This window comes from Dermochelys coriacea, chromosome 21 (genome assembly GCF_009764565.3).
Source record: "Dermochelys coriacea isolate rDerCor1 chromosome 21, rDerCor1.pri.v4, whole genome shotgun sequence".
Lineage (NCBI taxonomy): Eukaryota > Metazoa > Chordata > Testudines > Dermochelyidae > Dermochelys > Dermochelys coriacea.
This window is the reverse complement of record NC_050088.1, coordinates 7,232,290-7,255,828: the sequence shown is the minus strand read 5'-3', so window position 1 is coordinate 7,255,828 and position 23,539 is coordinate 7,232,290. Positions and strand designations below refer to the sequence as shown.

Below are 23,539 nucleotides of genomic sequence, written 5' to 3'. Positions count from 1 at the left end.
TCAGTTGATTAGAGGAGCCATTTTTATATTTGTACCCACAACAGAACTGTGCAAAAAACACATGCAAATAACACACTTACAAATGCAAATCCACTCTCCTGGAAACTCTCATATACCACCTATGCCAATATTTAAGGTATTCAATCCCTGCACTGGATACAGTGCAAGGTTACACTGAAGTCAGCCAAGTTCTGTTCCTTACAGTGACACTGATTGTGAAACAAGGTGGGTGAGGAAATATCTTTTATTGGACCAACTTCTGTTGGTGAGAGAGACAAGCTTTTAAGCTTACACAGTGCTTTTCTTCGGCTTATTGTGTCACTAGGGGAGTCATTTGACCTCTTGTTGCATCAGTATCCCTATCTATGTAATAGATAGGTTAATATATACCTCACCTGGGTATTCTGAGAATTCTTTAATGTTTATAAACACTTAAAATGTTCAGATAATGTATATAAGTGCAAACTATTTTTTGGGAGAAGGAGGATTTACTTGAACTAGAAGAAAGCACACATGGATGCACAGAATCTTTCCTCTGCCTTTTACAATAGAGTGGAATACCTACAATGCTGTGTTAAAAGAAAAGGAGTACTTGTGGCACCTTAGAGACTAACAAATTTATTAGAGCATAAGCTTTCGTGAGCTATAGCTCACTTCATCGGATGCATGTGAGCTGTAGCTCACGAAAGCTTATGCTCTAATAAATTTGTTAGTCTCTAAGGTGCCACAAGTACTCCTTTTCTTTTTGCGAATACAGACTAACACGGCTGCTACTCTGAATGCTGTGTTAGGATCCACTCACTGTCAGTTCATTTTTTGATGCAAAATATACTGTGGATGATAGGAAATCTCCTCCTGGCTCCCATGTATCCTTGTCATGACTGCTGCACAAGAATAAAAAGTGTGGCTAGTTTTGCTATGGGAAATGTTATTTCTGCTTTAAACTCTGTTGTCTGTGTACCTGTCACATGACCCTCAGCTGTAATGTGCACCTGTTTCCATAGAATGGTAATTGTTTCCATTGTTTGTATTCTCCTGGAGCAGGAACATAGTCGCCCCATCTTGTGTGTCACAGCTATCTCCGTGTGTCCGTTCCCTTTTGGATTCCTCTACTTTAATCTTTCACCACCTCCTTTCTCTGGGCAAACATTGTTAGGTTTTCAATAGAGATGGGCTCAAGCTGTAAGATGTAGATAGGCATGCAGGTTTCAGAGGGTCTAAAGTAGACACGTGTGAATTTGAGTCTTTGGATAGGGGCCATTTCTGGTTTTAAACAGGACCTAGGAAGATTTCTTTTTAAATGGTTAAAAAAAAGTTGCTGTCAATTTTTTTTTACATATTTTACAAACGGCACCTTATCCAAAACCTTTTCAGTTTTGATAACTGAAGTTATTAAGTTTTTACTCTAATTGTCTCAATGTATGGCCCTTCTCACTCCTGCATTTGTCTCAAATCAGAGAATGAGCGTAACACTTCTGTTCCGATCAGTTCTCTGTCGAGCTCTCATTCACTAGTGCGATGCTGGGACACTGTTACTTGTTTTGGAATTACCTTTTTCCCTAAATTAATGGAAAAATTCTGTGAGGCTTCGGCTTCCTAGAAATTTATTCTGACATAACTTAAACTTGAGGCCAGACTTGATTGGAATGCCTTGTTAATGAATATTTTTAATTAAATCACTTTTTTTGTGTTTCAAAGGAGTAGTTATAGGAAAGTTGTGAGTAAGCAGCTAGACGCACACAATATACCTACAGTTATACAGGTAAGTAAAGAATGCGAAAAGGAATTAAAATAAAGGTGGTCCCTGTGCATTATATTTGGTACAAAAAATCATTAGTAAAAAATACGTATGTGTTGTGGGAGGGAGGAAATGAATCCTGTTTGTAATGATCTCTTTTTAATCCTGCATAATTGAATTCCCATTCGGGTGTGTTGCATGATGGTAATAAACAACATGCAATCTTAATGCTAGGATGGATCTTCGGTGGGAGGCATAAAACATCATGCATCACAATGAAATACCCATCCACTGCTTTTTCCTGTGTTATCACCTGGCCTGCACTTTCCTTCTGTACTTTTACTGGCCGACTGTACCCACTGTTTGTACTTGCCTTTCCTCTCTTTCTCTAATGGTGATCCAGACGTGGCTGCTGCTTTGGGTGATAAAAGGGCTGCATGGTTCTGGTGCAGTGAAGGATGAGAAGTTTGTGTGAAATTGGCACAAATATACATGGATATATAGGCCCTTTAAGTAGAAGGAGGATTCAAATGGTGCAGGGGGAAGAGCAGGAGAGAGAGATTGTGATAGTACGTCACCCTGTCGTGGCATGACATGGAGTGTAACCTGGGAAATCAAAACATGATTGGTGGGATTAATCAATCATATATGAGCTGTTGCAATATGTGAAGCCAAATGCTGGAGCTTTGCAAATAAAACAGTGATGATCTGTGTGTGTACTCAGAAAGAAAAGTCATGAAGCTCTCTAGTGGAATCTGTGAATTTGAGGTTGGGAGATAGAGGGGAAGGAGCTTAATGTCTGATATTATTCACACTGAAGTCAATGGCAAATTTCCCTTTCACTGCAGAGAGGGAAGGATCAGCATTTTTAGCATGTTCATAGGAATGACATTATACTCCTTCCCCCGCCCAACTGTACATTGCACTGAAAAGTCATGTGGGAGGGTTGCTATTGTTTTAAATACACTTTCATGGTAAATTTCAGAGTAGTAGCCGTGTTAGTCTGTATTCGCAAAAAGAAAAGGAGTACTTGTGGCACCTTAGAGACTAACAAATTTGTTCGTCTCTAAGGTGCCACAAGTACTCCTTTTCTTTTTTCATGGTAAAGGCATCTTTTCATCTGGAAAGAGTTCTGGAGTAAGGACTGTGGCAGGTGGTGGTATTCTGGGCTATATTCTCCCATTTGGATTGAACAGCTTGTGACAGTCAATACTGCAGTGTATCCCACTTTCTGGGTAGGAAAACATAGCACCAACCAGTCTGAGACATGCACTTGTTTTGAACTCTGGAGGAGTATTTGGGGAAATGTAAAAAAATGTTCCATCTTGTTGTTTGTTTTTCATGATACGGATGATGCTGGAGTCAGAGCTATGCTTCAGTAGGTTATATTCCTGTTTAATGGAGTCAAAATCTTGCAAGAGCAGCTGATGTCATCAGATTTCTGCTGTTTTAAACCAGGTTCTCACAAACAGCAGATGAGATGTTTGGCCCAGTCTAATCTGGAACCGTAGATACAGTCTGGCTGCCTGGGCCATGTGCTGGCCTAGGGGCTGAAAACTTGAGAAGATATAAGGCCACCCTACAGTGGAAATGACAGGAATTCCCAATCCCTAGCATGCCGCCTGCAATGGGGGACAATTGCTGAATTTTATGGGTCCTGGTTTTGCAAATGTAGCTTGGGTGGTGTCATGACCAGGATACCAGCCAACATGGCCAGCCCTTGGAAAGAGAAACTGTAATAAATTGAAGGTTTGTGGACTTGCCCAGCTTTTTTGATGGGATCCAAACCCTTTTAGTTTCACAGTGCAGTAGTGCTTCATAGTGATGTCTCATGCAATGTTAGATTTCAGAGTAGCAGCCGTGTTATTCTGTATTCGCAAAAAGAAAAGGAGTACTTGTGGCACCTTAGAGACTAACAAACAAATTTATTTGAGCATAAGCTTTTGTGAGCTACAGCTCACGAAAGTTTATGCTCAAATAAATTTTAGTCTCTAAGGTGCCACAAGTACTCCTTTTCTCATGCAATGTTGTGACCTAAAGGCTTGGTGCCATGACATGCATTGAACTGTAATATGATGAGCTTATATTTTTGGTCCGGTAGCGAAGGTTAAAAAGCTCTAGGACGCAACTGAATGCGAGGAGGAGGAGCTCATAATCCCTTGCTTTAAGAGTATCGATTTACGTGCCAGAGCCCCATTCTCAATTCATTTCCATCACGGCAATGTAATTGGGATGTTTCAAAAGTCTCCTGTTTAAAATTTCAACCCTTAGATTCCTTGAGTCACCCAAAGAAGTGGATTTGAGACATCGAAGAGTCACGTGGCCAATAGCATCTCCATGCGTGCGGATGTGTGTGCGCATAGGCCTGAATGCAACTCCATTCCTTTGCATTAGTGACATCCTCTCCACGCTTTCTGTCCCAGTGAGAGGAAAGGTTGTGATAATGTGGGCTGTGTTCTACTCCGACATATAGCCGTGGGCATGCAGCAGCACTGTGTGTACTGAACAACCCACCCACATACACAAGCACGGCAGAAGAAGTTTTGAGATGCACTGTGAGTCATGCCCACGTAGCTTGGATAACAATGGGGCACTCAGGGATCATGGCTTTAATGCAGGTTTTGTGAATATGGGGATAATTTTGGTGGTGTTTTCTTGTTCATTGAGTGTTCCTGGAAGCATTTGATGAACAGCTCTGGCAACACTGTGCAGCCTTGTTCCATGCAGTTCTCCGCATGCCACTTGATCCAGACGTGCAGTAACTTTTGCTGTACTTCAGTGCTCAGACAACACACTGTCATCCTTACTTGGAATACACCCCCTGGTACTCCTTACCCCTCCCCCCACTGACATAATTCTACCCATGCATCTCAGTCCAGAACTGTCATATAATTTGTTGGTTTCAGTGTACCATGGAAATCCTACACTGGTGCAATTTCTGACCCAGTCCCACAATGACTCCTTATTTCAAGTGTTTGTATTACTAGCTAGAGCTAGATCAGAAAATCCTGAGAGTGACTTGGAAAAAAACCCAAAACTAAACAACAAAACAAAATAAAAAACCTTTAGTGATCTATAATCTGATTGGTGGAATTGGGACACAGAGGGGACTTACTGGTGTAGGCAGAGCTGCTGTCAGAGAACAGGGTTGCAATGCTCATAATGAAATCAGAACACTGGCCTGAGGGACGCAGTATTGCCAGCCCCAAATGTTCAAAAACCATAAATCCAGCTCCTCAAAAATCATGAGATCTAAATAATAATTAGAGAGGGGTGTTTTTGCCTTCTGATTTCTGAGCCTGTAGCGTTCATATTTCTCAAGCTTTGCTTTGCAAGCACAAAGACTAGTAATTCTTTTTACTTTTTAAATGTAAGCAGAAATTCCCATCATCACAGGACTCCCAGAGCTGAAGCTTTAAGAAAACCACCAAATATGGGGAGACTTGTTTAAAAAATTGGGCACACTAGCAATAGCGGAAATAGAGGAAGGTGGAATCTATACTTGCCTTTATAAGTGTCAGATACCCAGATACACAGCAACTATGTGCTGAAAATTTAGGTGATGACCCTGCAACTGGGTCTGCCTCATGCGGCCTCCTGCATCCATGCAGAGACCCACTGAAGTGAGTCAGGCTCTGCGTAGTTCGGGTTATGAACCCAAGGAGAGCAGTTTGCAGGATTGGGGCATTAAAATCTTCAATGCATCTGCGCAGGAACAACCTAACACATCCATAAGAAGTGCCTTACTGAAAATCCCTGGCTCTTACCTAGTGCTTTCAGATCTCGAAGCACTTTTTATAAAAGAGGTCAGCATCGTTATCCCCATTGTGCAGATGTGTAGACTGAGGCACAGGGAGGGGGAAGTATTTACCGAAGGTCACCCAGCAAGCCAGTAGCAGAGCAGGAAATTTAATCCAGTGTTCCTGAGTCCTAGTTCAGTGTTGTTGCCATTAGACCACAGTGCCTTGAATTTACCAGAGGTGGGAGTATATGTGACATTTAATGGGCCAAACACAGCTGATGTATCACCATTGACAGTAGTGGCGTTACACCAGGAATGGATTGGGACCAGTGTGCTTGTCATACTTGGAAAATTAAAGCATTTTTCTTGTGGCTGGGATTTTTCAGAGGCACTTAAGGAATTTAAGTACCCAACAGCCATTGAATCCCAGTGACTGTCTCCTCACTCCCTTAAGAGTGTTTGAAATCCCAAGTGTTTAATCTTCTGCGAGATGATGATATTGATCCACTTGGACTTTCCCACTCTCATTCTGCTTAATAAACAACTTGGTAATGGGGGCCAATCAGTGCTTAATTTGTGCCAGGGCTGAGCACCAGTACCTCTAGGCTTGGCAGTTCATAGCCCTGGCACCTCTGCTTTCCACATCACTTAAGAAAGTTTAAAAAAAATTGCTTGAGCCCTGGCACCTCTTTCATTACAAATTAAGCCCTAGGGCCAATACACTAACTTTTAATTTGCTCTGAGGGTGAAATTCAATCCTGCGCAGGTGGTGCCAGACCTGCGCATTGCTAGACCTGCCAGGGCTTTTTTAAAATTGGGCTTTTCTTGGTTTTTAGTTCTTTGATGGCTAAAGATATCCTACGGTGAATGCTGGGGGAGATTCCAGTTTCGTAAAAAAAAAAAAACAAAAAAAACAAACTTAGACATGTGGAGGCTGATTTTTCTCTGGTTTTGCTGGAGGACCTTTGGTAGGTCTCAGATGTTTGTTCATTGTGAGCTCTGTAACCGTTACTGCTAACAAAGTTTGGAAGACACATGCAACCTCATGCTTAAGGGTTTGATTATCTTTATTAGAGATTAGGAGGAGACTTGATGTGGAGGGCAGGTCATCCCATCACTGCCTCCTACAAGGTTTCTTACACCTCTCTAGGCTGCTGGTGCTGGCCAGGTCTTGAGACAGGATACTGGCCTCAATTGGACAATGGTCTTGTATGGTCTGGCAGTTATGTTCTTAACACCTTTACTGAAGCCAGGAAGGTGGTGAGATCTCTGCAGAAGGGGTGAATTTCATAAGTGACTATGGCACAGTACTATGAATGCCCTACATTTGAAAGCTTTCCTCTGAGAAAATGGTGGTAGCTACCTGGGGCCAAATAATCCCATGCTATGTTGGAAGGAGGAGTGCTTTCAGTGGGAGTGGCTAGTACGTTGGTATCAGGCAATACCAAGGCTGATGGAACACAGCAGATTGCAGCGATGTGAGGGGAATGGAAGGATCCTGCATGGCTGCTCCTGTTGTTTACTAGTGTGTATTTTTCAGTGGGGGTTTCCCACATGTACTGCCCCATGCAAGCAGTTAGCAAATCAACTTAATCATAGCTCATGAATATTCTTCCCTTTAGCAGCTACTTTTTCCTGCAGGCAGCTAGTCGTGGTATCTAGAACTACAGAAATTAGAGGTCATCCTCTCCATTGCCTGTGGCTGGATTGTTCGTTGTGGTGCATTCTCCAGGACACTGCAGTTTAGCTTTCAATTCACCCAAGGATGAAGCCTCCCCCACTACCCTGGGGAGACTAGCCTGTGGATTAAACCCAGGCATCGCTCCCCCCCTCTTTTTTTTTCCTAATGGACTTCGCTTTTTATGTATCCGACGAAGTGAGTTTATGCTCACGAAACCTTATGCTCAAATACATTTGTTCGTCTCTAAGGTGCCACAAGTCCTCCTGTTCTTTTTGCTTTTTACAACATTCAGGGACAGTTGAAGTCTTAGCAGCATCCAGAGCTGCAGCAGCTTATTTATCTTTCATGAATCTGGGCTTTCCTTATCTGCCAAATGACCTGCCCTTGCACCACTCTCTCATCTGATCACATGCAGGGGGGGAAAAACCTTGTGCAAAGAAAGAGGAAATATCACATAGCAGAATATCTCCAGACTTGTTTCTATTTGCTGCCCTGTCTTAACGTTGGGTAATAGCTAAGAGAGAACTGTCTGCATGTCTGCCACTGAGGCCCAGTATTTATAACACTATTAAAGACACCGTCATAACTCGGGCATGATGTCATCTCCGATGAATTATGAAAGCCCAGTTAGAGATAATTTATCCTCCTTTGCCTTGTCTTTTTAATCCATGTTGCTGGTTTTTAAAAAATCAACAAAAGACCAAACACGGGTGGAGTTGAAATGTTTCACATTTCAACTAAATGGCTAGTATGCAGAGCCGAATTCTGCCGCCATTTATATCCGGGCAACTCAGATGACTTCAGTATGATTCTTAGGTGTGACTGGAGGGAGAGGAGGAAATTTTGTCTGTGAAGGCTCAAACCTTAAAGTGCTGAGTCCCTTCTCAGGCAAAATTTCCCCGAGTTTCTGTAGGAGTTTCCATTGATTCCCAAAATGTCCCTGAGGGCGTGCTCTAGAAAGCACTAATCGGAAGTCTGCCAGTTCCAAGTATGGCAGTAGAAGTTATTCTGAACTGCAGCAGCCCTAACTGGAGCAGGTTTTAAAATCCACTCATTTAAAAAACCATTAGAAAGGCTCCCATAAATGAGTGTGCGCAGTGCCCCTCTGCAGGGCAGGAGCTGCATATGTCCAAGATTCTCTACAGCACTGCTTTGCGTCAACTGTTTGGGTGCCTTTCTACCCATGCAAAGGTTCAATGCCAGACCTAATCGCTGCTTATGTCCTCCAGACAGGAGTGGTGCATAGCACCCTGTGCTAGCCCTCTGCCCAAGGGCGTGGATTTTTCCATTTTGAAGTCTGATTTAGCTCCCAATGAAGTTAAGGGAGTTTTTCCATCCCCTTTAATGGGAGTAAGATCGGGCCCTTACTCTTAATACTTGTCAACCACAGGTGGGCCAGTTCTTTCTTCCCCTCTATCTGTACAACTCACATTGGAGTGACTGAGAGCTCTGCTTGCCTGTCAGAGGTCAGAACTGGGCCTATTGTCTTCCGTAAGAGGGCTGTTAGGGAAGACAGGATTTATCTCATGAGTAAAACTCCTCTGTGTGTCATAAGCATGATAAGAAGAGGGCCCTGTGGTGTAGTGTTTAGAACAAAGGAGTAGGAGCCAGAAGGCTCCCAGTTAAGACATTGACTCACTGTCATGACCCCAGGCAAGTCTCTTGACCTTCAGTACCTCGGCCAGTCCAGCTGGAAAATTGAGTAAAAAGCAGAAAGCTTCCTGACACAGAGGTGCTACAGCTGAGCTCAGCTTTCCTTGATCCATAAATGACCAAAAATCTTCCTGTTATCTTGTAACATACTGTATGGTATTAACACCGCATAATGGTAGAAGAATAATTGTTACTGTCAATCAACTCTGCTGAAGTACATTGCATGGGATTTCATTAGAGCTTCAAACTGTTCCCAGCATAGCTTTCTTCAGTGAAATGTAGCACTTTTTTAATATTCACAAATAAACATGGATTTTTATTTATTTATTTAATGTGGTTGGTTGAGAGGTTTTGGTAGGGGGAGGAGTTGTTTTGGGGGGGGGTTTGGGGCATCTTCTGTTTTTTTACACAGCCTTTAAAGAAAAAAAATCTTATTGGTTTTCCTTCACAAAATTGTTGGTTTCACTCTTCTTTATTCACTAGTTCTGAGTAACTTACAATTTAGTCACCAGACACCGCATGATGTTCCTGTTTCCATCCTGAAATGAATATCCAATTTCTCAGTATTATTCCTGTTCAGAGTTGAGTTAGGATGAATGTTTGTAAAGAAAATTATCAGTGGGACTGTGAACATAACAAACCTGAGTTTGGTATCTAATTCGTCATGGTTTGTGAAAATTGTTTGCCACTATTCAACTATCTCTAGACTTCTCAACAGAGTAACTGAGTACAAACAGAGTGGTTTCCTTGAAGTGTTTGGAATTCTCTTACTTAGGATTTTGACCATTTCTTGAGTTTTGAATTTTAAGTATAGTGGACATATGCTACAGTGATAGTTTGCATGATCCTCTATCTGATACTCAGGACCATATTTTCAAGAGTTCAGTACTCACCATTTAGCCATAAAGGTCACAACAGGAGCTGCTGGCTGCTCAACTGTTTGGTGCATATTAGAACTCGTGGGTGCTGAGCACTTGAAAATCTGTCCCCCATATTTCTGAGTGACTCCATTAAGGTGCTCTAAGGCCCCAATCCTGAAATTGGATCCATGCATAAGGCATCAGGGCTAGTCAGTGTAGATCCGATTGCAGGGGCACAGTCTGCTTTTAGTTCAGTGTATATCTTTGGCAACTATTCCTTGGTTGCATACAGAGGATGCTTTAGTTAAGCTGCTCCGGATTTGTACCCGTGTAATGGAGAGCAGCATTTGATCATTGATGCATTTTTTTAAAAGGTGCTCCAGGTTTTAAATCTGTGTATTTTATTATCTCTGGCTAGGGCAATTCTTATAGCAGATTAGGCAACTCCTATTAAAGGGGGATTCTGCTGCAAGATTGGAGGTGCGGATTCCTTGACTATCAAATTATTTAAGGGGAGCAGCATGATCTGATGGAGCACAGCCCAGGAAGCCAGGACTTCTAGAGTTCTAATCCTGGCTCTGACGCTGACTCATGGTGTGGCTTTGGACCTGTTTCTTGTCTTCCTCTGTGTCTGCTTTCTCCCATCTGTAAAGTGGGGAAGTTGTGACCAACCTATCTCGTGGGGGGGGGGTATTGTGAAGATGAAGTAGTGACTGTTGATGTAAAGCACTTTGAATAGATTAGATTCTAAATCTTGAGTTCATGTACATCTTTCCGAGTATTCTGATTGCATGTCATCAAATGACTGGGAGTCAGCGAAGATACAAGAGGATTCTGTTGGGCTAACATCTCTGGAGCACTCAGATATTAAGACTGTAAGCTCTTTGAGGCAAAACCCCTCTCTTACTATGTATATGTACAGTGCCTAGCACGATGGGACTCAGATCTTTCATTGGAGCCTCTAGGAGCTACCCCAATAGAAAACAAGGAATACAGAGCGCTCTATAATCAGCTCATTAATTTGTGGCTTGTGTTTATTTTGCAGTTAAGAATCCGAGGAGTACAGCTACTGTGGCAAGAGGCCAATCTGCCTTGTTGAAGGAAAGTGGAAGCATAGTACTATCCAAATATTCAAAATGGTAATGCAACAGTACCTCCTAACCTACTCAGGAGTAGTGTTTGCTCTGTACCTTCATCATATCATCAGAGCCATTGAAGTTCCCCTGGATCGTAAGTTTCTAGATTTATTTTCAGCTTTCTTTAAAAATCTCCATTCGGGGAGCCATGTGGTGTAATGGTTGGAGTGAAGGACTCGGGAGCCAGAGCGATCCTGGGTTTTCCAGTCTGGGCTGAGCCATTCATTCACTATGTGACCTTGGGCAAGTCTCTTGAGCTCTTTGTGCTTTAGGCAACTTTATTGGCTAAAGATTGGAAACTGCAGTGAATGCTGCATCTAAGCTAAGCTTTTCCTGGTAAAGAAATAATGTCACGATGAATATTAGTGCAGAATTCCTGGCATTTTCCTGGAACGTGTCCCATGAGAGCGCTGATCGTTTTTGCAGGCTAACCGGCTGGAGAGTAGTTGCAAAGAGGGAAGAACAGGAGTCCAATTGACCACCCCTCCACCCCCACATGTCCACACCTAAAGTCCCGTTCCAGAGCTAATATGCATCTCCTGTTTGTTTGGTTGCTTAGCTAAACTGTTCTGATTTTGAACCTATTGGAGCCCTTGTTTAGGGGAGGACCTGAAGCTACCTGGGGCTTCAATCCTGCAATGACTTCACATGGGAAGACCCTTGTGCTCATCTGCAAGTGTTGCTTTGTATAATTCCCACGGGGATGATGGCCTTGGGAAAGGAGTTGAACAGGGTGTATAGACATTGTCCATAGGTGAGAAGGAGGGGATAACCCTCACCCTCTGAATAGGTGAAGGTGCAGATGTCCGCAGAGATGTGCAGGGTAAGTAACACGCTGTCCTCCCTAGTGTGATATAAGACGGGTGAGAAGTGGGGCTCATTTTGACAGTCAGGGAGGAAGCATGCTGGAGCTGAGAGGAGATCCAGGGGAGAGGAGGGTTTCCTCTTTATTCCCACTTAATTGAAGACCCTTGTGTTGTACTTGGGCTGAGGAAAACCTGTCGTATTTGTTTGGCTCTGATAGGTATTTGAACTCCACCAAGGTGCACAGAATCCTCTTCTGCTATTTTTAGGTGCTCTGCTGCTGTGTAATTACCCTTTATTGCCAGCAGAAACATGGATTCACCTTAATGGGCTTTACTTGAAGATGAGGGCACTTCCATACTACAGGTTGCTGCTGTGTTAAGGCAGCCAGTAGCTGACGTGCCACTGATATTAAGAGACTCTGAAGATGTACGATATGGGCAATTACTATGGAGACTGTGTATGGGATGGTCCTTCATGGAGGAGAGAATCTCATTAATAGTCCTTTCAGGCAGATGCTGTCATCAAGATGTAGAGAGGTCTGTTCCCAACGGGAGGAGGAAACTGGGTTGTATCAGGAAAGTTGCATGTACATCTCTGTGATTTTTATCCCCCTACATCAGGCCATTTTGGGTTAATTATTAGGCGGGTTTTATATTCTATTCAGGAGGATAAACATGGGGAAAAAATGCAGGGTAATTAAATTGCTGCTGAATGATTTTGTTAAGCCACCTTAAGGCCAGTGCTTAGAAAATGTCTGACCTTGTGTTATCCTGTTCTAGACAGTGTCGTCTAAGTGGTTACAGTACAGCAAAGGCCTCATTGGCTGAGATTCTATTCCAGGCTCGGCCACTTGGGTCAATTACTTAACTTCTCCGTGCCTCTGTTTCCCCCTCTGTAAAAGGGGGGGGTGTTAACCGCCCGACCCCCTCACAGAATTCATTGCAACTCTGAAGCACATGGAAATCCTTTTAGGAAAGGTGTTATAGAAGGGCACAGTATTATCAAGGCCTAACTTCCGGCTAAGGGAGCATGACACTTCCTGAGATGGGAGGTTGTACCCTTGACTGTATAATATTGGTCTGTCTTAGACACTCTAGTCATCCAAACTGTGCTCAAATGCTTTCCTGACTTAAATGACCAAGGAGGGGCGGGGGACTGAAAAGTTATGGGCAAGAGAGGTTCTTTTACGCAAAGTTTGGAAACGGGTGGAAAGATGTAGGATGGCTCCACAAGGCAGGAGCTGCAATGGATGAGGCTCTCGCGCCAACTGGGTGGTGGGTGGGTGAATGCAGGACCCCATTCAGCAAGGCGCTTAAGCATGTGTCTACCTTGAAGCATGGGGACAGTCTTGACTTCTGTGGGACTGTTTACATGCTTTGTTTGTCACATGCTTAAGTCTGTGGCTTAAACAGAGCCTAGATGTAGAGAGAGACTGAACAGGAGAAGAGAGAGAGACAAGGTGTATGAGGAAGGCTTGGAATTAACAGATAAGGCAATTCGTAATGGACAAATTTGTTTAAATGGACAAAAGTCTGTGATGGATGAAAAGGACGTTTGCTCTTTCTGAGAGTTTCAGAAGGAGAGATGTGGGCCTGAGTTCCCAAGGATGGGCCCGCAGGTGAGCTTTCACGCAGGTCATACGTGGATCGATGCTAGATAGTTGGTGGTGAAATAGGCTGTTTGATATCGGTTTTGAAAAAGTTTTTGTCGGGAAGGTTTGAGAGCGAAAGAGAGTTGGACAGGCACGCTCTTCTCTCGTTGCCTTCCGGATCCTGGTGAATAGGGTCCTAGCCTGAGACCCGGGCCCAATGCTCAAGTCCCTGCTCCGCCTAATTCAGAGTGATCTGGGATGAAAAACTCTGTGTAGCTGCAGTTGGTGGTGGTGTAACATGCCCGCTGCGCTTTGTTGTTCCCGACAGTGAAAATGTATTTTGCGCACACAGTTTGATTGTGTCGCGTATCTGGCCAGGCTTTGTTAAGAACTTAGAGCCCTTTCAGAAATGTAAACTCCTGGAAATGGAAGGAGAAACAGCATGGGCAGACAAAACATAATTGATTTTAAAAGAGCTTCCTGCTGCTGTTCCTTGTGCCTTGGATGGAGGAAGGAGTTGTTCTGCCTAGTCAAGTGTAATGCGACCTTAAAAAAAGTAGAGAGAAATGCTTATAACTTGTGCTGTGGAATATTACTTTCCGTTTCTATGCTACCTCCCATCTAAGGAACTTAAAGCGCCTGTCGCTTGTTCCTCACACCACCGCCAGGGAGGTAGGAAAGTATTGATATCTCTTGGTGAGACGTGCAGAAGCAGAGGTAGTTTTAAATGCTGTGTTTTACTTCTATGATTTTTTTACTTTGCTATGTTCAGTAAGGTGACTGGCACTCTTTAAATACCTAAGATCAATACTAAAATGAGCTGCCATTTGTTGATAGGGAACAAGATCCATTTACCCTAGCAAAGCTATGGATGGTATCATAAGCCAGTTTGATCTTGACTGTGTAGACATGACCAAACTGTGCTTACTGCCCTGATTATTAATATACTCTGGTCCTAGCTATACAGACAGGGCCAAACTCTGTTATCTATCATAAGTATCCTTGGACAATAAATTATAACACCAGGCCCTTCTCCAACTCCACTGATACGATAGTTTTGCTAGTGTAGATGGTCCCTAGGTGCCTTGCCCATGGTGCCTCTGGCAGAACAAGGGAAAGAGCCAATGGTACCCCACTGGCTGCCCCTGCTCTTGAGGGACAGCATTTCCCTTTCTGACCCTGTCCATGCTTTGTTTGAAACCAACAACCATATTTTACTACCATAATCACCATTCAGACAGGACCTACTCTTCATGTAGCCAGATGAGAAAACAAAGGGGTAGCCAGACTCAGGGGCAGGGTTTGCCTGTCTTTGCCTAATCTATCCTCTTTCAAGGAAATTCAAATGAATCTGCGCAATGTAGGGAACTTCAAAGCATTGTTGGACTTCGCCACAGTGACTTGCGGTGGGATGAAATCCAAAAGTGGGACGTCCCAAATAAATGCAGGAGTTAAAGGTCTTGCCAACATCTGTCCCATCCAGCTGAGTCCATTTAATTAGTTTCATTTAACTCTTTGAAGGCGTCAAGTGTGAGCTGCATTCTCCTTCTGATGAAACCTTTAGAGCTGCTGGGGAGTTGGCGTTCTAATCTCACTTTTAACCCAGTCAGTGATCAGGTCTCACTAGCCCTTTTGTGGCTTCCCATTTTTGAGCTCCAAGATTTAACTAATTAATTCATCACTCCCATCTTGAATCTGAAAGGTTACAGGTTTTACTAAGTCGAGCAGGTGGTGGATAAATAGCCACAGCTGCTCCTGGGTTGTGCTGGGCCCTGATAAGTGTGCAAATCACAAGCTGTCTCGGCAGATGAGCTTTATTCCTTGTGTATTACAAACTGCACAGGACTTCCCTCCTTCATGGGGATAAGCTCTTTCCACAGGTGCATGGATGTGTATTGTAGCAAATCTCCATAAATGGGGACACTGCCTCTTTAACTGGGAAACTCCCTCTCAAAGAGCTTGCAAACACAACTGCTAGTGGGTTGGGTGTCCAGCTTGAGCATTGATTGCAGTCAAATTTAAGAAGGTGCAAAGGGAGTTGTGGAGAGTTAAAGTATTTCACTCTTTAGCCTTTATAGCAATAGGGAGGCAGTGCTTGCTAGTAGTTAGATCAGCAGACCAGGAGTCAGGAGACTGTTCTTTTCCCAACTCTATTACTGACTCGCAGTGACTTTGGGCAAGTCACTGCCCCTCTCTGCCTCAGTTTCCCCATCTGTAATATCGGGGATAATACTCTTACTGTGTGATGAGTGTTGTAAACACAAATTAGTGGGTTTTGAAGATTCAAAGCACTATAAAGAGGAAAGTTTATTAATGTATGTCTTTTGTTATATAGCTGCATTAGAATAGTTCCATTACTGCATTTAGAGATCCTAGGGTGAACCATTCAATGATGCATAGCTCTTGCAATCAATTAATAAACCACTGTGGCACCTGAAGGGTTTTAACGCTACAAAACTATAGCTCTATAATTTAAAATATGTTTTTTGCATCTCTTCTTCTCACCCCTCCAAATTTTCTTAAACCAATTTTGTTTTTGTATTATAGACAATGTTAATTTTTATTTGTTGGAAAAGACATAGCATATATTGGAATAATACTTGTCTTTAGTTTAAATGAATTCTAACTTTATAATGTTAATAGAATTGTATTGTTTAACCCTTTGTTAACTTAACACAAAGTATAATAGTTTAGCCTTAATATTGTTTTATTTTTACATGCTTATTGCTTTCAATAAAATTTGTAAAGAAATATAACAAGTTATGATAAGCAACTAACCCAAGACCTTTAAAAATCCAAATAAATCAGTGACTCTCCTTAAAAGCCTAACTGTGTCCCTCTAAAATTAACCCTGTGGTTTTCACCTTGTGTTACAGTAGTATCCAGAGGCCTGTCTGGGATCAGTGCCTCATCGTGCTAGGTGCTCTACAAACATATCTATTACAAGGAAAAGTCTCCCTGCTATTGAGTAGCTTGTTTATTTTGGATAGGATTATTTTTCTTCCACTTTTTTTTCTGAACAAAAACTTTTCTAGATTCTTCTGCTCCCTTCTTCTATCAAGTCTTGCTCACTGAGACCTTGTGCGGGCATTGCTGAATATGGAGCTCGAGCTTCCCGCTATGATGTGTGGACAGTGCACGTCACATCTCAGCACAACAGTGTTGCACCATGGGGAGGAAGGGAAGTTGTCTGTGGACTAGGGTGACCAGGTTGCAAGTGTAAAAAATCGGGGTGGGGGGGTGTAATTAGGTGCGTATATTAGAAAAAGTCCCAAAATATCAGGACTGTCCCTATAAATTCAGGACATGTGGTCACCCTACCATGGACCATTGTGCTAACACTCATTTCCTCCAGCTTGGAATCAGTATCTTCCATATGCTTGGCTGGCCAGTCAGCGGTTTGTTCCCCATTTGCTGTGTTCAGCTTTCTCTTTACATTGGGAAAGCTTCTGGTTCAGCTCTTACAACCAGGCAACGGAACTGCCTCCTTGTCCCCTTTCACCCTGCCCCGGTGGTCTATTAGGTCCTGGCAGGGAGCCAGTTGCTACCAGTATCTGTTTAAACAGCTAAATGAAGAGCTTAACAGGCCTTTCATGGTTCAGCTCTGGAAATAAACACTGGTGCCTGGAGGCAGACCCTGATGCAGGGTTGTGGGGAGGCAGGTACATTAGGCATGATGTCTCCCGTGGCAATTAAGATGCCTTATGATCCCTTGGTCAGATGCTACATCTTACAGGTGCATGGGTTGCTTTGGGCTTTTACTTAGTTAGCCAAATCAAGACGAATTAAACCCCACATCAGCTCCTTGATTGCCTGGAGGGCTGGCATAAGGGGCTCAGTAACTGGCTTTTGAATTTGCCACCAGTTCAAGCCCAAGGTTAGGGATCACAAGTTACCACTATCCAGTAAGTATCCTGATGGGCAGTCATTGGTTTGCAGTCTAGTGCCTAGCGGAAAAGCATCTCTCTAACCAAACACCAACACCACGGTCGGCACCTGTGGCCCCTTGTTGGCAGTCACAGCAGTCAAGGCCAAGGACGGAATTTGCCCAGAGAGACTGAGCTGCTTTCTTATCCTTAAAGGCGATCCATCCAACTCTGGGATAGGGCGTATTGGTGGCAATGGGATGAGACGTTTGCTCTGGCAGTGCCCATTCTGTACTGATCTCATGAATAAGGATAGCCCATCAGTCTCCAGAGCTGCCGATCTGTCACCATTCAACCTCGCTAACTTCACACGTGCAGTTTTTAAAAGGCAGTTTGGAGGAAAGTGGCCTGGGACACGTAATCCTCATTGTGAACATGTAATTCTCATTGTGAATACAAAAGACTCATGTTTTTGATGGAGGGATTTTCCCATGTTTAAATGAAGGTAAGTGGGCTAGAAGGCAATTGCTTTGTTTACTCTAAAGTGGCCATGTTTGGATATTGATATATTTGTCGTCCCTACGATAGCCATGTTGCGTACATCATCTGTTGGATTATTTTTCAATTAACCTTTTTTTTTTCTTTTTTTTATAATGCTTACACTTTGGAACTAACAGCAAATATTCAGAGTGAATGTAAGTCCTACCCTGACTTGTTTTTTGTATATTAGTCCCACTGGTGGGCAGCAGAGGTTGTTTCCTGGCACAAAATGCATGGGGCTGCAGCATGAGCAATCTGAATGGTTTGTGATGGCGAATCCACTAAAGCAGAATCTGTTGCAAGATTGAGATTTTAAGAGCATGAGCTGTACCTTGGAGCTTGGGGAGTCTGGCCACACCCCTGCCTCCTCAGACTGTCTGATCCACTGCATCTGAATGTTGGCCAGTTGGCTGAGACATCTGGAAATGGTTGAACAATTCTAAACTGGTGCTGCCTCTAAAAGGGCCCCCTCCTAGGACTATATTCTGATCTGCATTATGCCAACATAAGTCCGTTGACTTTAACAAGAGTTACTCTGGATTTACACTAGATCAGAGTCTGGCTCCTAATTTTAAATCGGGGCCAGTACATGACTGGAACCTGATGCCCTAATTTGCAGATGCTTCTAATGGCTCTTGCAGAGGAGTGGATTCACAATGTAGGTCAGAGCTGCAAATTTGGGCCACAGCTAGACACAGCAGACCAGCTGTCAAGGCAGCGGTTCTCAAACTGTAGGTGGGGAGCTTCAGAGAGGTTATCCTTTTTAATGGTGATTTATAAGGACTCCTTTCCAATTTTATCCTACAATGAGATTCTCGCTTTCTTTTCACCATCTTCCTACCACCAGTATACTACTAGTATACATGCTAGTTCCTGGCACCAGTATTCTCTTCTGTAGTACTACTACAGATTGCTGGATGCAATTTTGTTCTTGCTAGTATACTACCACCATTTGTCTGCTTCCAACCTAACTCCCTACCTTCCCCCTTCCTGTCCAACGTAGCTCTACTCTTTCCCCTTCAGCAGTGAGCAGTTGGTGCCTTTGAATTTGAAAACTGCCTGAAGACCCGTTCTCCTGGCATGCACAGTGTCTCCTTTGAATTGCTGTGTGCGCAGAGGGCATGGACTCTGGGTTGTGAGGAACAGATATGCTATAAGGGCAGCAATAGAATTGCCCCTGTCTCATTGCATAGCTCAGAGATGAGCTCCCTCTCCTTTGGCACCTTCAGAGAGGAATGGGAAGGTAAGAAGCCAGGTTGTGGTGTTAGCTGAGGGGAAGGGGATAGGGAGTCTGCTGTATTCTATCCTACATCCTGCCTTAGATTCACTGTCCCTCTATACTACATCTGACACTGGAACCCAGATTAAGAAGAATCCGGCCTTAATTAGCCCATGTCAATTCCTTTTCTGTACATAAGGGGTGTGCGGACAGGAAATAAGCCTAACCAGAACCAGAGAGGACACTAGCAAAACAGATGTGCTCACAAGTGTCCCCTCAAGATGATCTGCTACAGGGAATAGCAGCAAAGAGAAGATGGAGTCAGAAATGTTCTGTGGAGGTGGGAAGCTAACCTTGAGTTGGATCCTCTTGTGAGGGAAGTGGACCTTTGATTGGAGGGAAATTGTAATCCATAATGTGGGGATCGTGTTGTGGAAATGTTTGAGAACCACTGCTCTAAAGAGATTTCACTTTTAATAAAGCGGCTATCATGTCCCAGCAAAAGCTTAATCTTGCAACACAAACACTAACTCTGTGGAGCTTTGTTACTGCTAAAAGTCTGTTTTGGAGGAGAACAGCATCTGTTGTTTTGCCGACCCTACTAAATAATGGACATGCATGTCAGATCAATTTCATATATCAAATTAGTAATGAACATGTATCTCCTCTTTAAGCTATTTCCAGTTGCTGGGGTAAGAGGCTAGGGTTCAGATTCTGATCCCCAGTTATCCTGGTGCAAATCAGGGATAAGTCTGTTGAAGTCTCTGGAGCTACACTGATGTTAAATATAGAGTAATGGTTCAGAACCTGACCCTAAACTTGTCATTGGTATATTCTTTAGCCTTTCCAAACCATTAACTCCTAGATACCAATCTGGAACTATCTCTGGCTAAACATGGAAGTTTTCAAACCATTGTCTTGAATGTGTGCTACCTTGATTGTTCCTTGCAGGAACTTTTAGGTAAAACACATAGGTTTGTGTTCTGTCTTTGAAAGCTCTTAGCTGAGTTTTGCTTTCACATTTAGTCCCTTTCATAAAGAGATTATTATTTTATTTTTTAAAATTTTTAGTTCACATCAGATGGCCTGCTGGTGGCAGGGAACTGCCTGACCAGGGAGCTTGAGTCACTTAGATGACAAATATGCGGCTCTTACGTTTTGAAGGGTCCTTCTACTGACTCCTGCAATTTCAAAGATGATGAATAAAAACAGTGACTTCCCACAGGGGAAGTCTCGATTCCCAGGAGGATTCCATTGCAGGACGATGGGTAAAGGGTTTCTCCTCATTCTTTCTGTTTCCTTTGCAGTGCCTCAACCTCCCACGATTACAAAGCAGTCTGTGAAGGACTATATTGTAGACCCAAGGGATAACATCTTCATTGAATGTGAAGCCAAAGGGAACCCCATTCCTACGTGAGTGCATTTTAAAGTTCTCATGACCCTGAGGTCCTGCTATTTTTGAGATGCAGAAAAGTTTACTGATGTCAGCAAAAAGGGGAACCAGATCTAAAGATGTTCTTGCACTGGACACCAGTGAGTCTTTCTGGGTATCTCGGGCTAAACTCTCCACTGGTGTAAATTGGCATAGCTCCATTCTACCAGCAGAGAATTGGGCTCCTTGCCTTCCACAGCACAGAATTTAGCTCTGGAATTTAGACCCTATGGTGACAAGGGCCATATAAATACCCAAATAGATTTAATGTGGGAATACACAAGGGGCGAAAGCCTGGCACACTCTGTGGAAGAGCAACCAACTCCATGTCGTGTCTCTCTTATTAGATAGGAAAGTTAATGGGTCATACATTAAATGTAACTGTATTGTAGCTAGTAAGACTCTTCCTATGTGGACATGGCACATGGTTACATAATACATGCAATGTCCAATGTTGGCAGTTTTTCTTGGACACGGAATGGGAAGTTCTTCAACGTGGCCAAGGACCCAAAGGTCTCGATGCAGCGCAGGTCGGGGACGCTGGTCATCGACTTCCGTGGCGGTGGAAGGCCAGAGGATTATGAGGGGGAATACCAGTGCTCTGCTCGAAATGAGTATGGGACAGCGCTCTCCAGCAAAATCCTCCTGCAGGTTTCTAGTGAGTAATGCAAGCTTGTCACTCCTGTCTCAAGACTGAGCCAGGCAGTCTATAGCCTCAGGTGGTTGAGTGGCTCTGGCTTGGGTTAAAAAAAATGTTTGCATGACATAGGGTTTGCAGAAGCTGGGAAGGAAATATTTGCCATGCAAATGCCACATCTCGCTTCACCTGCAGTATGTGTGTCTGTTTCATTTTATTAATTCAGCCTTGCAAACAGACTAGAGATGTATAGTGGTGATAAAATGCCCATTACCTGCATTGGCTGATAGGCTGATCTTCTTTTCCTTCCCACCCACTCCCACTCCTGTATCCAACAACCCAACTACAATAACTGTATCCTGTGTAACTGCTAATGGACCTGCCACTGTGGCATCTGGGTGCATCAGACACACAAACATCAGTTTGTAGCTGATCACAGTGGATAGCAATCTCAGCTGCTAGAGGAGGCCACATAGTCTGCTGGCTACGAATTGGAACAGAGAATCAGGAGACCTGGGTTCTCTTCCCTTCTATGCCACTAACCTGCTGTGCGACCATGCCCAAGTCACTTTGCCTCTCCCCATATGTAATATAGGGGTAATAACGCCCACCATACAGAGGATGTTGTCGTGAAGTTTAATTCATTAGTCATGTTTGTACAATACTGAGAGACCCTCCAATGTAAGTAGTTTTCAGAGGTTGAAATATCATTATGGAGCAGGAACACATGGGCCCTGCAAGAAACCTGTGTGTATAAAAATAAAATTGCATCAGGGTCTTTCCATTGAAACCAGACCAGGTCCTTGGAGAGGGCAATGAGATTTAAAAAACAAATCTCTCCCAGTATATTCCCTTCAGCTCAATGTCCGCTATGTCTCTCACATCTTCTAATTGCAGGGTCTCCCTTGTGGCCAAAGGAACATTTGGACCTCGTAGAGATCGATGAAGGATCCCCGCTGACTTTAAAATGCAACCCACCCCCTGGGCTGCCGCCTCCTGTTATCTTCTGGATGAGCAGCAGTAAGTTGGGACAGTGGTCGGGTGGCCAGGGCTCCCTGAACTGTTCATTTCAGTGAGGGAAATCTTTTGACCGATCGCAACATGTATTTTAATGCAGAACTTCACCTTCCCCCCGCCCCCGTTTTAATTACAGCAGAAGTGGAGCTGATGCTTTCTGGAATAGCCCAAGTGTTCTCAATGTTCTATTTTTTTGTTTTGTTTTGTCCTGTGACCCACAAACTGGTGAGAAAATCATGTCCCAGCCCACCATCCTCTGCAGGCAGGAATTGTGGGGGTTAGAACATGGCATGAGTTTTTAGCCACTTCGTGGTTCACAGGTTTTAAAAGGTTGGAATGGAAAGGGAGGGGAGGGATTGGCTGGGAGCTAAAGCTGGACAAATTCAGACTAGATATAAGGTGCATGTTTTTAACAGTGGGGGTAATTAATCATTGGAACCGCGTACTGAAAGTGGTGGGGGATAGGATGTTTTTGCAAGAGGATCTATTCTACTTCAATCACAGCCTGTTGGACGTGAAGTCCCATGGCCGATGTTATGCAGGAGGTCTGACTAGGTGACAATGGTTTCTTCTGACCTTAAAATCTATGAAACCGTAGGGGTTTGGTGCTGTGAGGGTAGGATGGGGAGCTGTTGCTCTGGGGGTAGCTGGGTGAGGGCAGTGTAGGGGCCAGTGCGTGCTGCTGGATGGAGTAGCAGGCCTACAATTTGGCCCAAGAAGGTGAGCCTCTGCTGTAACCAGGCATGGGGATGGCTGCCACTTGAAAACAAAACTATGGGGCAAATCACTTTTTACAACAATAAGAAGTGCCTTGCTCGTACGTGGACCTAGCTCTTTAAAATCCCTCCCATCCCGTGTCATTGGTTCCATTGGAAACCAGTGAGTTCTTGTAATCCAACAGAATCCCTTCCAGCTGGCCCGGGGGCTGTGTATTGCTCTAAAGTCTATGAGGGGCCTGGCAGCCTCAATAGTCATATTTTGTTTCCTTCATGGAGTGTTTCACGCCACTAATTATAAGAACTGGTTTGTACTCATCAGCTCTTGTTGGACTTGGGTTACCCTGCCTCAGTTATGCATTTGCTGCCCCCTCCGGATGCTTTGCCAGAAGATGCTCCAGTTTTTTGAAGGCAGATGTTAAGACGTCCAGCAGTGCAGTGGCTTTTGTTTTGAATTCCTGTTTTCTCTCTCTCAGCCATGGAGCCAATCCACCAAGACAAGCGCGTCTCCCAGGGCCAGAACGGCGACTTATATTTCTCCAACGTTATGCTGCAGGATGCCCAAACTGACTACAGCTGTAACGCGCGCTTCCACTTCACCCACACCATCCAGCAGAAAAACCCTTACACGCTCAAGGTCCAAACCAGTAAGTGTCGCCTTGACCTGTTGGGCTGGTGCTGCTTTAAGGTTTCCGCAAGGGCTCCCCTCCGGATCGTGCTGGCGGTATCCTGCAGAGAAGGCGTTCGGTGCAGCTCTGAGATTTCTCCGGGGGAGGGCGCTTCCTTCCATAACAGGGTTTAGAATAACCTAAGAATTGGTGGTTGAAGGTCACAGTAGCAGTTGGACCAGTAACCTAAAGGCAGGGTATTGATGTCTCTCTAATGCTTCAGAACGTCACTGCTA

The 23,539-nt window shown here is 43.8% G+C and overlaps 1 protein-coding gene across 49 annotated transcripts in view; it reads left to right on the top strand.

Moving 5' to 3' along the window:
* NFASC (neurofascin) overlaps nt 1-23,539 on the top strand; it is a 182,008-nt gene that overhangs the window by 74,371 nt on the left and 84,098 nt on the right. For 28 of the 49 annotated variants that reach the window (XM_043500386.1, XM_043500385.1, XM_043500384.1 and 25 more), the window contains exons 3-8: nt 10,720-10,904; nt 17,752-17,769; nt 20,141-20,246; nt 20,727-20,923; nt 21,800-21,922; nt 23,112-23,282. In XM_043500386.1, coding sequence (XP_043356321.1) covers nt 10,811-10,904; nt 17,752-17,769; nt 20,141-20,246; nt 20,727-20,923; nt 21,800-21,922; nt 23,112-23,282 — 709 coding nt within the window. In that variant the 5' untranslated portion in view covers nt 10,720-10,810. The remainder of the gene's footprint in view (nt 1-10,719; nt 10,905-17,751; nt 17,770-20,140; nt 20,247-20,726; nt 20,924-21,799; nt 21,923-23,111; nt 23,283-23,539) is intronic. The other 21 variants (XM_038379847.2, XM_043500401.1, XM_043500409.1 and 18 more) reach the window with 1 other exon arrangement.